At 40.1% G+C, this 17,882-nt stretch overlaps 1 protein-coding gene across 1 annotated transcript in view; it reads right to left on the reverse strand.

Annotated features, from left to right (window-relative positions):
- Positions 1 to 17,882, reverse strand: part of LOC109911043 (low-density lipoprotein receptor-related protein 1-like) — a 1,753,343-nt gene that overhangs the window by 98,607 nt on the left and 1,636,854 nt on the right. Inside the window, exons 72-73 of the mRNA XM_048599379.1 lie at positions 12,308 to 12,430; positions 9,120 to 9,254 (exon numbers count right to left, since the gene is read on the reverse strand). Coding sequence (XP_048455336.1) covers positions 9,120 to 9,254; positions 12,308 to 12,430 — 258 coding nt within the window. The remainder of the gene's footprint in view (positions 1 to 9,119; positions 9,255 to 12,307; positions 12,431 to 17,882) is intronic.

The raw sequence follows: 17,882 nt of genomic DNA on the forward strand, positions 1-17,882 counted from the left end.
CTTCATCAGAAAATCTGATGAAGGGTCTAGGCCCGAAACGTCAGCCTTCCTGCTCCTATGATGCTGCTTGGCCTGCTGTGTTCATCCAGCTCTACACAATAGTCATTATACAGCTATCTTTCTGTAGATGTTGCAGGACTAATGACTTATTTTTTGTTTGTTGAAGAAAATGGAGGTTGGAAGTTTCAGGCAATGAATTCCCAGTGGTTAGTGCAGATAGCTGTTAGATGTGTTGCGGGGTGTGCAGTGCGAGGGTGTGGTGGTCTGGGGGAGGGGGGGTGTTGGTGTGGGGGTGGTGGAGGTAGGGTTACTTGATCATAGAACATAGAACTTTACCGCACAGGAACAGGCCCTTTGGCCCATGATATTGATCTGAACATGACACCAAGTGAAACTAATCCCTTCCGCCTGCCATTGGTCCATATCCCTCCATTCCTTGCATATTCATGTGCTTATCTAAAAGTCCCTTAAATGCCCCTATTCTATCTGCATCCACCACCACCACCATTGGCAATGTGTTCCAGACTCCTACCACTCTCTGTGTAAAAAACTTGCCCCTCTTGTCTGCTTTGAACTTTCCCCCTTTGACCTTAAAAGAATGCCTCCTAGTATTAGACATTTAAGCTCCAGGAAAAAGATTCTGACCATCAACTGTATCTATGTATCTCATAATTTTTATCGATTTCTATCAAGTCTCCCCTCAGCCTGCGCCGCTCAAGAGAAAGCAACCAGAGATTTTTCTAGCCTCTCCTTAGAGCTCATACTCTCTAATCCAGGCAACATCCTGGCAAACCTCTTCTGCACCCTCTCCAAAGCCTTCACACCCTTCCTGTAATGTGGTGACCAAGATTGAATGCAATACTCCAAATGTGGCCAAACCAAAGTATTATAAAGCTGCAACATGACATCCTGACTCTTGTAGTCAATTCCCCAATCAATAAAGGCAAGCATGCCATATGCCTTCTTTACCACCCTATCGACTTGCATGTCTACTTTCAGGGAGCTACAGACTTGAACCCCAAGATCCTTCTGTACATCAATGCTGTTCAGAGTCCTCTTATTAACTGTATACTTTCCCTTAACATTTGATCTCCCAAAGTGCAGCACCTTATACTTACTTGAATTAAATGCCATCTCCCATTTCTCCACTCAAATCTCCAACTGATCTATATCTCGCTGTATCCTTTGACAACCTTCTACACTACCCACAACTCCACCAATCTTTGTATCGTCTGCGACCTTACTAAATCACCCATCTACATATTTATCTAAGTCATATATATCAAAAACAGCAGAGGTCCGAGTGTGAATCCCTGCAGAACATCACTAATCACAGACCTTCAGCCTGAAAAACACCCTTCCACCAATACCGTCTGTCTTCTAAGTGTAAGCCCATTCTGAGTCCATGTGGTCAAATCACTGTAGTTCCCATGCATCTTAATCTTCTGGATGAGCCTACCATGGGGCACATTGTCTTACTAAGGGACAAAGCTTTACTAAAATCTATGTAAACAACATCCACAGATCTACTCTCATTGATCACCTTTGTGATTCAATCATGTTATTAAGGCATGACTTGCCCTGCACAAAGCCATGCTGACTGTCCCTAATTAGGCCATGCTTTTCCAAATATGCATAAATCCTAGCCCTAAGAAATCTCTCTAATAGCTTTCCAAATGCTAATATGAGACTCACTGGTCTGTAGTTTCCTGGGTTGTCCCTATTTCCCTTCTTGAACAGAGGAACAACATTAGCTACTCGTCATTCCTCTGGAACCTGTCCAGGGGCGAGCGAGGATACAAACATCTTGGTCAAGGCCCCAGCAATCTCCTCACTTGCTTTTCTCAATAACCTGGGGTAGATACCATCAGATCTTGGAGACTTATCCATCTTAGTGCTCTTCAAGAGATGCAGCACGACTCCTTTCTTGATCTCAACATGTCCTATCATATTAGCATGCTCTACACAAATCTCACAATTCTCCAAATCCTTTTCCTGGGTGAATACCAGTGCAGAATACTCATTTAGGATCAAACCCACATTCTCTGCCTCCAAGCACAAATTCTGTCCTTTATCTTTCAGTGGTCCTACCTTCTCCCTCGTTGTCCTCTCACTTTTAATGTATCTACAGAATGCCTTCGGAGTCTCTTTAACCTGACTTGCCAAGGTCATTTCATGGCCCCTTCTTGCTCTCCTACTTCCCTGCTTGCATACTTTCCTGCTTTCCTTATGTTCCTCACAGGCCCAGTCTGATATTAGCTTCCTAAACCTTACATATGCTTCTTTTTCCCTTTGGAGTAAATTCACAACCTCCCTTGTTATCCAAGGGTCCCTTACCTTGCTATCCTTAACCTTCCTCCTGACTGGAACTTGCTGGTTTTGAACTCTTCCCCAGCAGGTCTTTAAACAGTTCCCACATGTCAAATAAGGACTTGCCTGATAACAGCTCCTCCCAATTAACACTCCCTAGCTCCTGCCTAATGCTGACATAATTTGCCCTCCCCCAGGTTAGTACCTTCCCACAAGGTCCTGACTTATCCTTGTTCATAGCTATCTTAAAACTTAAGGAGTTGTGATCACTGTTACCAAAATGCTCTCCACTGAAAGGTCAGTCACCTGGCCAGTCTCATTAGTCAATACAAGGTCCAGTATGGCCTTTTGTCGAGTTGGACTATTCATTTATTGTTTCAAGATACCCTCTTGGATGCACTTAACAAATTCTGTCCTGACTAAGCCTCTTGCTCTCAGGGAGCCCCAGTCAATATTGGGGAAGTTAAAGTTATATATTACGACAACTCTGTTTTTTTTGCACCTTTCCATAATCTGCCTACATATTTGTTCCTCAATCTCTTGGTGGCTGTTGGGAGGCCTATAGTATAACCAATTTTTGTGCTCTACCCATATGGCCTCAGTGGATGAGCCCTCCAGCATGCCCTGTCTGAGTGCAGATGTAACATTCTTCCTGATTAGTAATGCAGCTCCTTCCCCTCTGTTACCTTCCTTTCTATCTCAGCGAAAGTAATGAAACCCTGGAACCATCAGTACTAAGTTGATTGAGGTAGGGGACATAGGGCAGGAGGGATAGCTGCTGAGAGTTATCAATGTTCTGGCTACTCCATCTGACCCCCATTTTTCTGTAATGCCATCAACTACACAAATACCTGTACGTCTACAAGAAAGACTGCTTTGACACTTTGCCCCTTACAATGTTGGCAGTCCTCCTGGTAGCTGACACTGCCAAGTGTCCAAGACCTGCTAGTCACTCATTTACTGGCAGTTCTCACTAAGTGAGACTTTCATTTCCAAAGACTAGATTTCAGAGGAAGATCTGGATTGATTAATTTCAAACTGCTTTTTAAGAGGAAGATGGACCTTCCTGTGAAGAGGCAGTGCGAGTGTCTCACCAACTTTTGCGCAAGTAAGTAAGACACTAACAAAAACAAAAGATTTCTCCAAAGATACCTGGTAAGACCAACAAATTAAATGAAGTTTGGACTGCAGAAAAGGCCACACCAGCAAGTTGTGGAGGAACAGAGCAGCCTCTGCTGTTGACCTTGTCCAACAGGTATGAGGTACATGCTGCCTGTGAGGATGAGGAAAATGGCTGTAGGGAGGATGAGCCAACTGACTATTGTATCATGGTACAGGAGGCCATTTAAGAGGGAGGAGCAAAAAGACAAGTGGTAGCTGTAGGGGACTCTATAATTAGGGAGATTAATAGCATCCTTTGTAAGCAGGATCGAGAGTCCCACATTGTGTGTTGCCTGTCCCATGCCAGAGTGACGGACATCTCTAACTGGCTTGAAAAGATGTTGGAGCGGGAGGGCAAGGATCCAGATGTTGTGGTCCACGTTGGGACAAACAACATAGGCAAGGTTAGGAAGGAGAACCTGTTTGGGGATAATCAAGCACTAGGGATAAAATTAAGGAATAGGACCTCAACAGTTGTAATCTCTGGATTACTATCTGAGCCAAGTGCAAATTGGCTTAGGGATAAGAAAATTAGTGAAGTAAACACGTGGCTAAATGAGTGGTGTGGGAAAGAGGGTTTCCATTTCATGGGGCATTGGCATCAGCTTTGGAACAGGAGGGATCTGTCCCGTTGGGGTGGTCTCCACCTGAACTGATCTGGAACCAGTGCAGGAAGTATAATGGTAAATAGAAAAGAAAGCAGCAGATTAGCATGTGTGCAGGAGGATTTAACCGCATTGAAGACTATGAAAGAAGTTAAAAGGAAGGAAAACTGAGGAGATATTACGAATGGAGATGTTAGAATTAAAAGAAATGTATAAAAGCTAGCATAAAGGCACTTTATCTGAATGCCCGTAGGATGTGAAACAAGGTAGATAAGTTAATGTCACAAATCACTGCGAATATTAGCTATTACAGAGACATGGTTGCAGGATGGTCATGACTGAAAATTAAATATTTAGGGGTATCAGACTATTCCGAAGGACAGACAGGAAGGTAAGGGAGATGGTGTTACTCTGATATTTAAGGATGGCTTTTGGGGGCTAGTGAGAGATGATATAGGTTCTATGGAGAATAAGGTTGAATCCTTTTGGGTGGAACATTAGAAATTCTAAGAAGAAAATGTCACTGATAGGCGTAGTCTATAGGCCACCAAATAATAGCATCACATTGGGGCGGGCAATAAACAAAGAAATAACTAACGCCTGTAAAAATGGTACAGCAATTATCATGGGGATTTTAATCTACATGTCAATTGGTCGAACCAGGTCGGTAGCCTTGAGGAGGAGTTAATGGAATTTATCAGTGATAATTCTTTTGAACAGTGTGTAATGGAACTGAGGAGAGAGCAAGCTATTCCAGTCCTGTGTAATAGTTAGGGACCCTCTTGGAAGGAGAGACCACAGTTTGGTTGAATTTAGAATACACATGGAAATTGAGAAGATAAAATCCAATACTAGGGTCCTGTGCTTAAACAAAGGAGACTACAATAGAATGAGGGAGGAGTTGGCTAAAGTAGACTGGAAGCAAAGACTTTATGGTGGGACAGTTGAGGAACAGTGGAAGAATTTCGAAGTAATTTTTCAAAGTGCTCAACAAAAGTATATACCAGTGAAAAGGAAGTCATAAAAAAGGTAATCACCCATGGATGTCTAAGGAAATAAGGGAGGCTATCAAATTGAAAGATAAGGCATACAAAGTGGCAAAGACCAGTGGCAAACTAGAAGATTGGTAAAACTTTAAAGGTCAACAGAAAGCCATAAAAAAGCTATAAAGTAAAGTAGATTATAAGAGTAAATTAGCTCAGAATATAAAGACAGATAGCAAAAGTTTCTACAAATATATAAAATGACAAAGAATGGCTAAGGTAAACTTTGGTTCTTTAGAGGATAAGAAGGGGGATTTAATAATGGGAAATGAGGAAACATACTAGTAATTGATGACAAGGAAACTTGGATTGGTGAGGACCTAGAAATGATCATGATCACAAAAGAGGTAGTGTTGGGCAAGCTAATGGAGCTAAAGGTAGACAAGTCACCTTGCCCTGGTGGAATGCAACCCAGGGTACTAAAAGGGATGGTGGGAGTAATAGCAAATGCCCTCATGGTAATTTTCCAAAATTTGCTGGACTCTGGGGCAGTTCCAGCAGATTGGGAAACAGCAAATGTGACACCACTGTTTAAAAAAGGATGTAGACAAAAGATGGGAAATTATAGCCTGGTTAGCCTAACTTATGTAGTAGGGAAAATGCTTGAATCTGTTATCAAGGAAGAAATACCAAGACATCTAGATAGAAATTGCCCCATTGGCAGACGCAGCATGGGTTCATGAAGGGCAGGTCATGTTTAACTAATTTACTGGAATCCTATGAAGACATGACTAGTGTGGTAAACAACAGGGACCCAGTAGATGTGGTGTATCCGGATTTCCAAAAGGTATTCGACAAGGTGCTGCACCAAAGGCTGCTGCATAAGATAAAGGTGCACGGTGTTACGGGCAACGTATTAGTATGGATAGAGGATTGGTTGACTAACAGGAAGCAAAGACTGGGGATAAATGAGTGATTTTCTCGTTGGCAATCAGTGAACAGTGGTCTGGCTCACGGATCAGTGTTGGGACCTCAATTGTTTACAATTTGCATAGATGATTAGGAGTTGGGGACCACGTGTAGTGTGTCAAAGTTTGCGGATGACACTAGGAAGAGTGGTAGAGCAAAGTGTGCAGAGGACTCTGAAAGTTTGCAGAGGGATATAGATAGTTTAAGTAAGTGGACAAAGGTCTGGCAGATAGAGTGCAATGTTGATAAATGTGAAGTCATCCATTTTGGTAGGAATAACAGTAAAAAGGACTATTATTTGAACAGTAAAAAACTGCAGCATGCCGCTGTGCTGAGGGACCTGGGTGTGTTTGTGCATGAATCGCAGAAGGTTGGTTTGCAGGTGCAACAGGTAATTAAGAAGGCAAGTGGAATTTTGTCCTTCATTGCTAGAGGGATTGAGTTTAAAAGCAGGGAAGTTATTTTACAGCCATAGGGCGCTGGTAAGGCCACGCCTGGAGTACTGTGTGCAGTATTGGTCTCCTTAGTACAGAAAGCAGGTACTAGCTCTGGAGAGGGTGCAGACATGATTCACTAGGTTGATTCTGGAGTTGAGAGGTTTGGCTCATGAGGAGCAACTGAGTAGACTGGGATTATATTCATTGGAATTTAGAAGAATGACGGGGAATCTTATAGAAGCATATAAAATTATGAAGGGAATAGATAAGGTAGAAGCAGGGAGGATGTTTCCACTGGCAGGTGAATCTAAAACAAGACAGCATTGCCCTGAAATAAAGGGGAGCAGATTTAGGTCCGAATTGAGGAAGAACTTCTTCACCGAAAGGGTTGTGAATCTGTGGAATTCCCTGTCCATTGAAGTAGTTGAGGCTTCATTACTGAATGTTTTTAAAGCTAGGATACATCATTTTTGAACAGTAACAGAATTAAAGGTTACGGTGAGAAGGTGGGTAAGTGCAGATGCAGCCACAGAAAGATCAGTCATGATCTTATTCAATGGGGGAGCAGGCTTGAAGGGCCAGATGGCCTACTCCTGCTCCTGGTTCTTATGTTCTTAGCATTTAGGACACAATTTTCTCCATCTCATACTAAGTATGGACATGGGCGTGTTAGGCGTTAACTAACTCACCATCTCCACAGCTGAGAAAGCTTGTTGGATTACACATTAATCAGCTTTTTGTTATGACATGGAGACAGACAGCTAAATCAAATACCCTTTGTACTTCTGTGTTCACAACACTGTAAATTGAAACTATCAAAGACCCCCATTAGTCACTCCAATGGTTCCTAACTAAACTTTTTAAGAACCAATCACTGACCTTGCAAATACTTAATTTCCAGACACCAGTTTTGTATCTTAAATAAAAGACTAAACATTTTTTAAAAATGCCGTTTAATTTTAACAGAGAGAAAATTAAACAACACAGTGACCTAATTAATGTCTATGCTTTAAACCTGAAACAATTGTTTTCAGCCCCATTCATGTAAAAGACAGGTGGGCAGACAAACAAACACTGTTAAGGGATAGATAAAATAAACTGACAAACCTGGCCAGATTACTTAAATGATTTTTGCAGTGCGTTATTTCACAGGTATAGATATGGATTTTTTGGTTGCTTTTCTGGAACAGCTGACCCTGGTCACTTTCTCAGTTCATTCAGGTAAAGGTGGCAATACTTCTTACTCAGCTTTCTACTCTTTAGGCTTCCAAAAGTTGGAGTGGGAGATTAGGCCAGGAACATTCAAACTTTCATGCTGTGTCATCAACTGTCAAGCTTATTTTCCCATAAAACATATATTTTTAAAAAAAAACAACTTCAACTATGGCTCTGTCCTCAAAGACCAACAGTCTTTTCCAGCGGCCTCAATTACATTCAGTATCTGCTATCTGCTTGACCTCTTCCAGACTCACCAGAACCAATTCTCAGGCACTGACATTACTAATAGTTAACTTCTGCTATCTCTTTTTACACAATACTCTTCTCATGGTCTCTGCATCCGTATGAACCTTTTTGATCAAGACCCAACTTGCAATTAGCCTTCAGGTCTGGCTTCACAAACAAACAAAAGCTCATTTTATCTATTTTGTTTCCTTTCACCACAAGCTGTTTCAAAGTCCACAAATCATGAACAAGTCCATTAAGAAAAATGAAAAATCAACAAGAGTTCTAGCATTGTTCAGAGCTGATCGGCAATCTTTTTGGGCTATTGGAGGACTCAGTTGTAACATGCAGGCTTACCTGAAACTGTAGATCCCTCAAAGGATACAAGCTTTTCGGTCATTGGGTGGAGGTATAGAGTAGAAGAAGGGCTCAGCAGCATTGGCAGGAGTTGTCTTTCAGAAGTTATCCCCTATCTATGTCTCTGATTGTCACTAGATTGAGGGAAATTGAGCACCCATGCTAACCTGATGGACAGGTCATCCTGGGTACTCAGTCAGGAAACTGGCCAATTTGCTTATCTGCCAGGGAATTGGGGAGGTGGTGAATGAAAGCCTTAATTGACCACTTAAGCGTCTTAATTGCTGGTCAGTCCCCAGTGAGCCTGTTTGCCCAGCAATTAATTGATGTGGATGGCGTGAAGGAGCTGATTATCTCTGCAGAGCCAAGTCACCTAATTATTTTCTCTTCTCACAATCTCTTCTTGCTACCTCCTGGGAGTTGAAAATTTTACCTTTTGAACTGTATGTTAAAATGTTTAAGCAAATTGAAACCTTTGAATAATGGTGGCAACTGAAACATGCATGAATATTTCTCAGTTTCTTACCAGCTCCTTGCTTTGAAACTGAAGGACGACTGGACTAAGATTCGGATACAATCATACAAGTACATTTATAATCTTGTCATAAGTCTAGTAGTTCTAAGACCATTAAGTTAGACATTTCTCATAAGGTTCCTGATGGAATTATTAATATGTACGTATCTTTTATCAAGCTAAAATGAAAAGAACATCAAAGTGTACAGCCAAACCAATTCTACCAGAAATACATCAATTACACTGTCAAGGTTTCTCTGCAGGAGATCAGCAGAGCTACACAAAGCAAGGGCAATTAGGACTTACAATTTTTACAATACTTTTTACAATTAGGACTTACTTTTAGTACAGTCTTGTTCATCAGACCCACCATCAGCACAGTCGTTGAACATGTCACATTGTAGTTCCACAGGAATACACTTCCCATTGCTGCATGTAAACTCATCCTTTCCACATGCCCTTTGAATTTGCTTCCCTGTTAGTTAAAGAGACAGTGAATAATGATGCATGATGCACAAATGCCAAATATTATATAAGGCACACAGACTTAAAGATGTTCTGACAATGGAAAGAGTGCAACAAAGATTTACCAGACTGATTCTTGAGATGATAAAACTAACATATGAAAAGAGATTGGATTGGTTCAGACTATATTCTCTGTTGTTTAGCAGAATGAGGGGTATTTCAAAAGAAATTTACAAAATTCTAGAAGGCTAGATAGGGTAAACATAGGAAAGATGTTTCCAACGATCAAGGAGCCCAGAACAAGGGGTCACAATCTAAGGATATGGGGTAGGTCATTTAGTATTGAGATCAGGAGAACTTTCTTCAGCCAGACAGTGGTAAGCCTATGGAATCTCTGCCACAGAAATGTTTTTTTTTTCATTTATTCATGGGGTGTGGGTGTTGCTGGCTGGACCAGCATTTATTACCTTTCCTTAATTGCCCAGAGGGCAGTTAAGAGTCAGCCACATTGTTATAGGTCTACAGTCACTTGTAGGCCATACCAGGTAAGGGTGGTGAGATTTCCTTCCCTAAAGGACATTAGTGAACCAGATGGGTTTGTTCCTGACAATCAGCAATAGTTCCATGGACATCGTTAGACTCTTAATTCCAGTCTATTACTGAATTCAAATTCCACCATCTGCCATGGCAGGACTCGAACTCAGGTCCCCAGAACATTATCTGAGTGTCTGGATTAATAATCTCGTGATAATACCACTAGGCCATTGCCTACCCTTGAAACCACAACATTGAATATTTTCAAAAATGAGTTAGATATGGTTCTTAGGGCTAAAGGGATCAAAGGGTATGGGGAGAAAGCAGGAACAAGGTATTGAATTGGATCATATTGAATGGTGAGGCAGGCTTGAAGGGCCAAATGATCAACTCCTGCTCCCATTTTTTATGTTTCTATGTTATGAAAGGTTATTCAAAAAGTTGGCAATGTACATTTCAAAATTAAAACTGGTGGTAATGATGTGTGACTGTCCCTTTACTCTGGCCATGTCTATGTTCGTGCAGAATCAGTGTATATCTGAAACCACAGGCTGGAATTGATACTCAGTCCTCATGTGGATGCTTGGGATTAGCTGCCATCACATGGTTGCACCTTCACAGGCAACTTGTTTAGAGAAAACCATGAATTTTAAGCATCCTATTTCACTAGCAGAAACGTTCATGTGTGTTGCAAACTGCAGGGGTTGGTAGGGGAATGCTGGGGAAGAGCTCTTATGTGCAATGAAATGAGCTGACCCTTCTTGCAGCCCCTAACTCCACGGAAATGTAATTCTTAAAAATAGAAACAAAATAACAATTATTTGTTTTGCTGAAGAATCAATGAATTATTTGTCAAGTGTATCTTTCATTGTGTTGGGTTCTTAATTCACAAGACATGGATCCTAATGTCTGGCCAGGACCTAATACTGCAATCCATGAATCTGAAAATTTGACCAACACTGTATGGGCCATCCTTCTGCAGAGGTGGTAGACATTGTAGTAATTTTGCACTCATGCAATAGGGATGAAACAGTTTCTACAATGTATTCAAACTAGTTAGCCATATTTATTGATTATAATGTTTATGTCCTTGAAAATATAGTATTACTAATTTATTCCAATTTCTGCAAAATGAAATTAGATAGGGCGCTAGGTCAACAGTACAACATTAATTCATTCACACCAGGCCACCAGCAGATGTTACATGCTTCAGCTCACATACTCCTTGTGTATGTGTAACAACTATATCAGCTGGCACTATTCATGGTCAGGGACTGTTGACTAAATGATATAATTGTTGGTAAGGAAGAATTTAGCACAGTTAATCTCTCCAACAACAGTAAATAAATAACAGTGAAACAGTTTGACCCTGCAAATTCTTCACCCTGATGGTAAATGCAGTTGTTTAAGGCCAGTCTCACAAAATTACAACTATTTCTAGCAAGAAGTCTTGTCCTCCATTTGTAAAAGTTAATTTTCAGTGTACCAACTCAATAATCATTAGATTATTGAGGTATTTCACTGTGACAACTGATTTACTTATTTATGATGAAAGAAATTGAAAAAGTCTGCACTTAATGATCTTTAGGAGATTCAGTATAAGTATATTGGGTGTATAAAATACATGCATTCAAGTAATAGGCTGTAATTCTAAACAACAAAGGAATATGTAAGCTATTAATTCAATAGTTCACTTAAATTCTCCTGGATTTGACATTTCCAGCTGTATAAAAATGCTCATAATTAGGAAGTTCAACATTTCAAAATAATTATCTTGGACAGTTCCAGAAAATTGAAGAAAAATGCATGCTTGCTTTCATTAGTTTGTATGATTCTGATTCATAATTTTAAATAAATCACAAGGAACAAGACTGTTTAGCTTCATTGTTTAACTGTGGTTGGAAATGTTCTACTAAATGTCAGCTTGGTTCAGTGGAGCATCAGGTGTCTCTAAGTCAGAAGTACATGGGATAGAGCCCTATACCAGCGAATTCCAAAAATCGAACTCTTCAGTGCAATGCTGAGCAAATGTTGCACTGTCAGAGGTTATGTTGTGTTTCAAAACAGGATGTTAAATGATGGTTCTGACAGCCTGTTTAGGTAGATATAAAAGTAGTTATGGGATAATTCCACTGTAGTTAGAATATTAGTTCCACCAACATTTATCTCGTGATCAATTTCAAAAGCAGGTAACTGGTCATTAATCCCATTGCCATTTGAGGCACCAACAGATAAATTGCTTGCAATGTTCCTCCACAAAAGAACAATAAATACACTTAAAGAAAAGCGGTTGATTAATTGCGAAGTAACTTGGAATGTGAATCGCACTGTATAAGTTTAAGTTCTTTCATTCTTCTCGATGTTGCTAAACTTGGTGCCAAATCACTTATGTTGATTCACTACTTCATAGCCTAATTGAACACAATTCATTCTTTGCCTGTTGAAATATATGTACTATTATCTTTGAAACTTAACCTGTTAGCATTTAAAGCATTAAGAATACTATCTAAATAAAATGGATGCACATACCACAATCCACTTCATCAGAGTTGTCACCACAGTTATTCACTTCATCACAAACTTGCTCAGGTTGCAAGCACACTCTCCCATTTTTGCATCTGAATGATCTTGTGGGTGGACACTGAAACTTTACTTTTAAAACAAAATGGCAAAAGTAAGCATTACGTACTCACAATAGACCTTACTGTAACATTTCATATCAATCTCAGACTTATTGCCTGTAACTCTTCCTGCCCTTCTTACTGTCGATTTTCCTGCCAGTTCTGTTAAACCTAGCTGTTTAGTTAACCAAGATTGAATCCACCAAGTTTGATTCTTAAAGTAGTTTATGCCTTTGATAAATGATGTCCAATATCACTCTTCAATTGGATCTCCAAAAAAACATGCACGATGATGATATTGCCCACAGTTCCACCTATCTTGTGGTTCTTAAAACCAAATTTTTAGTTCAATATTGACAAGACCCCAACTCTGGGTGCTGTCCATTATGGAATTGTTTTTCCAACCATAGAAAAGTCTTGATGCCAGCTTCCCCATTACACAGCTGCTACTATTCTGCGTTACAGATAAACCCAGTGCCACAATCTCCAGTGTTTAACTTCAGAGAGTCAAAAATTGCATTTTCTAAATTTTATTAAGGAGGTTTTAGTAAAATAGCAATAACTGAACATGCACCTTTGAGAAAATGTGTGTGGTAGTGGATGAGAGCATGAGAGTTTCACACAGTGGGGTCCTGGAATTTATGACCTGAGAATAAGGTGAAGCTGGGTTGAATTGGGGCTGCAAGAGAGAGATATGCTGTTATTTGAAAAGGGACTGTGCAAGGTTACAGGGAGAAGACAGAATAACAGTTTTATGTGTAATGCTTCTGTGGACAGCCAGAATAGATATATGGGATAAGTGGCCTCCTCTGCATGTAGTAATTCTGCGATTCTATACTATATTAGTATGTTTGGGGCACGAAAGAAAACTAATTAAATGTGGTACATAATGAATGAGGTTACTTAGGAATTCCCTTTATCCTCAATTGATGGCTCCATTGCTGCCAATTTACCACCCATAGGCACCAAGTCATGAATTTAAGTCATTTTGGGGACTTTTTTTTGTTATGAAGTTGTGTTACATAAAACATTAATTTGTAATGAAATTGGCCAGACATATGTACATCTTTAGCATTTTAAAGAGAATGTTTTTCAAAGCAAAGGCTACAACAGCAAAAATGTTGCATTTATGAAGAAAACAAGCTGCCCAATTGAAACTGAGTCTACAACACTTTTAGAGGGAAATTGTATGATCTGGTTTGTGGCTGTGAAATACATTAGTTTTGAACACTCAAACAGAACTTATAGGGAGCACAGCCTTTGCCCACAATGGGAGTCAGTTACCTTAGTTGACTAGATGGCTGGTTTGTGATGAAAAATGAGGCTAACAGCATAGGTTCAAGTCCTGCACAAGCTGAGGTTACCATGAATGTCCTGCCTTCTCAACCTTGCCTTCTCACCTGAGGCGTGTGACCCTCAGGTTAAACTCACCGACAGTTCTCTCTCCCCTATGGTCCTCTGGGACTATGGTGACTTTACCTTTACCTTCCTCTGAATCTACACTCATCAAGATTTGTGAATTTAAAACCCACAGAAAAACTACTTCACTGCAAACCGAGAGCTCTTGAAGGAAAAGTCTGAATTTATACCAATGTTTGCAGAAAGAGGGAATTCAACTACCCATAACTGAATCAGAGAGAGAACCTTGTAGTAATAGTCTGCATGGAAAGTGACATTGGCTGCAGGCCAGCATTTGGACAATTTCTGAATTTTTTTTTTCTGAATGTAATTGTTGTTTGCCAAAGTTCTTTCGAGATAAAACTCTGCAGAAAGAACTCTGCAGAGTTTTATATGCTGTGTCAAGCTTTGGAGCAGATTATGTGAGTGTATACATGTTTTATTCTTCAAGAAGAATAGTTGGACATATTTGCATCTTTCAACATTTTATTAGTATGTTTTTCGGCTTTGTTTGAGTATAGCATTTGCAATAAAGGAAAGAAGGAACCTGGTGACTTGTTTCTGACACCGGGCTACACATGAGCAGGTCTGGGAAATGAAGGATCTAAAGACAATTTCCAGCACTTAAATAAGCAGGAGAGAGGGAACCCTGCGATTGTCACCAGCACCTAAATAAGTGAGAGATGTGAACATAGAGACAGTCACCAGCACCTCAAACCAGGTGAGAGTGAAACTGGACACCAGATAAAACAAGGAACAAAAACAAAGTTGCTGGAAAACCTTTTGGTTTTTACCAGATAAAATAATACAAGGTGAAGAGAAAGAAATCTAAGATTGACATTACAAGAAAGTCATGAGCTGATTAGTTGTTGAGCAGAGATAGTAGCAACTGCCTAGACCCGAAACGTCAGCCTTTCTGCTCCTCTGATGCTGCTTGGCCTGCTGTATTCATCCAGCTCTAAACCTTGTTATCTCTAGGTGTTGAGCAGGTTCTGTTAGGGATTGTGATTTAATCTCAGTAGTTTTGAAACAAATAGACATTTCTAAAGTAGCACAGGGAGAGAAAGAATTAACAGGCACAAAAATAGGGAGCTGATTTCTCAATAAGGACAAATAATTTCTACTTTCTAATTACCTCCAGTTTATAATGAATACGGTAAGAATAAGGTTAAAATATGTTAAAGTAATTAAATCTACAGTAAGTCAAGTAACTGAAAAGTATAAATTAAGGTATGGCACAGCAGCTCGACAAATGCCCATCCTGTGGCATGAGAGAAGTTGAGGGCTCTTCTTGTGACCTAGATGAGTCTATGTGCAGGAAGTGGCATTGACTGCACAAGTATGAACTCCATATTTTAGAATTTGAGCACCAAGAAGAATGACTGGGTCACATTAATGAGACAGAGAACTATGTGGAAAGCTTGTTCAGAGAGGTGGTCACACCGGAAGTTAGGACCAAGCAGATAGAGGATGAGTGATCACCAAGCTGTCTAAGAGAAACAGGCAGGTAGTGCCGAATTCCCCGAAAGTTCCTGCTTACTGATTACTTTTCCATTCTGGATAATGGCGAGGGCAATGAATCCTTGAAGGAGTCGAGCAGGAATCAAGCCTTTGGCACCATGAGTGTCCCAGCTATACAGGAGGGAAGCAAGAGGAATAGAAGGGCAGAACTGACAGGGGATTCTTATTCAGAGAACACATAACCATTTCTGCCTTTGTCAATCTGACTTTAGGATTGTATGTTGCCTTTTTGGTTGGACATTCTTTTGGTGAATAGCCAGATTGTGATCCACATTGGTACTAATGGCAATGGATAGGAAGAGAGATGTGGCCCTGCAATTATAATTTAGGGAGTTAGGTACAAAATTAGCATTAGTAAGCAGGATCTCTAAAGTAGTAATCTCCAGATTACTCCCAGTGCAACATGCAAGTGAGTACAGAAAGAGGAAGATAAGACAGATGAATGTGTAGCTGGAAAGATGATGCAAGAGAGACAACATTAGATCTTTGGACTGGCTCTGGGAAGATGGCACCTGTACAAGTCGGACCCATTACATCGAACAAAGTTGGGACTAAATTCCTCCTGGGGCATTTTACTAGAGCTGTCAGGGAGGGATCAAACTAACTCAGCAGGAGTATAGAAACCAGGATAGAATATTAGAAATTAATAACAGGAACAATGAAATGCTGGGAGCTAGTCCTAAAATAGAGAAGAAAAGTTAAAAGGTGGAGTCAAAGTAAGGTAGTAAAGTAATGAACTCGAAGTCAGGATTCCACTGCACGTATGTGAATGCACAAGGTATAGTTAAACAGAGACTTGGTTGAAGGAAGGGCTGGATGTTTAATATTCCCGGTTTCAAAGGGTTCAGAAAAGATAGGAAAGTAAAACAAAAAGAAGGAGAGGTAGTGTTTTTGGTTAAGGAAATCATTGCAGTGCTGGAGAAAGAGGATATTTCAGAGGGATCAAGGAAATAATCAATTTGGCTAAAACTAGAGAATAACAAGGGTGCAATAACATTATTTGGTGCAACATATCAACCTATAAGACAAAGGTAAAGTCACCATGGTTCTTGTGGACCATAGGGCAGCCCTCTGATTGGGGAGAGATGACTGATGGTGCTTTCACCTGAGGGTCACCACACCTCAGGCAAGATGAGAGGTTGAGAAGGTAAGTCCTTCATGGTAACCTCAAGCAGTGTAAGAATTGAATCTATTTGCATCACAAAGCAGTTATCTAGCTAACTGAGTTAATTGACTTTAATTACCTGTACATTGACCAGGGCAGGGGTAATGTTAGGGATAGCAATGGACAAGCGTTACTCGATAGTATTCAAAGTCAGAAATCACACAACACCAGGTTATAGTCCAACAGGTTTATTTGAAAACACAAGCTATTGGAGCGTAACCCCTTCATCAGGTGAAGTGAGAAAGAAGCACGCACAGCACAGAACTTATAAGTAAAAGATCAAAGAGTCACTGAGCTGATGAGGATGTACTGCTAGAACTGGTTGTTGGGAATGAGGTGGGCCAAGTGACAATGATGAAACATTTCAGTGAACAGGGAAAATTATATTAGTCAATTCAAAATTATAATACTTAACTGGCAGAGAATAGACTCAAATGGGGCAAGAACAGAGCTGAGCCAGATAGACTAGAACCAAAGGTTGGAGGGAAAAACTATATCTGAACAATGGGGTATCTTCAATGAGGCGATGGCTCAGGCAAAGCCAGAGTATATTCCTCCAAAAGGGAAAGGTAGAACAAACAGATCCTAAGATCCCGTAAAAAATAAATTGCATAATTGTGGTAAAGGGAGGAGTCAGGTCAATTGGGACGAAAAAGGAGATTTATACTTTGTGGCAAGAGGGATGACTGAGGCATTCAATGGAAATTTTGCATTTGTCTTTACTCGCAGGGCATGGTGAATGAGAAGGAAATTCATTCACGGGAGGGATTTATAATTCATAAGAAGGAAGTGTTGGATAAACTGTCTGTACTTTTTATTGACAAGGTAGCTGAACGGGATGAGATGCGTCCAATGATATTTAAGGAAATGAGAATGGAAATTACAGAGACAAAAACAATTATCTTCAACCTTCTGCAAATTTGGATGTATTGTCAGAGGTTTATAGAATTACAAACATTATGCCCATTTTCAAGAAAGGTTGTTAAGATTGAGCCAGCAGTAACAAAGTAGTCAGTTTTACTTCACCAGCAGGAAATTTCCAGAAACAATTCTTTTCAGGATAGATTTCAGGAATTAATAACTGCACAGAAAAAATGCGCATTGAGAGCCAACATGGATTTATTAAGGGAACATCTTATTTATCTAATTTGCTGGAGTTCTTTGGAATGTTAACAATGAGGGAGAAACTGTTCCCACTTATAGAAAGATCAAGAACTAGAGGGCGCCATTTTAAAATGTTTTGTCAAAGAAGTCAGTTCAAGGTGAGAAAAGTCTATTTCATACAGAAAAATATTAGGGTGTGAAATGCACTGCCTGGAAATGTGGTGGAAGCAGCTTCAGTTGAGGCATTCAAGAGGACATTAGAATAGAATCCTTACAGTGTGGAAGTGGGTGCTTT

This window comes from Rhincodon typus, chromosome 7 (assembly GCF_021869965.1).
Source record: "Rhincodon typus isolate 14 chromosome 7, sRhiTyp1.1, whole genome shotgun sequence".
Classification (NCBI taxonomy): Eukaryota; Metazoa; Chordata; class Chondrichthyes; order Orectolobiformes; family Rhincodontidae; genus Rhincodon; species Rhincodon typus.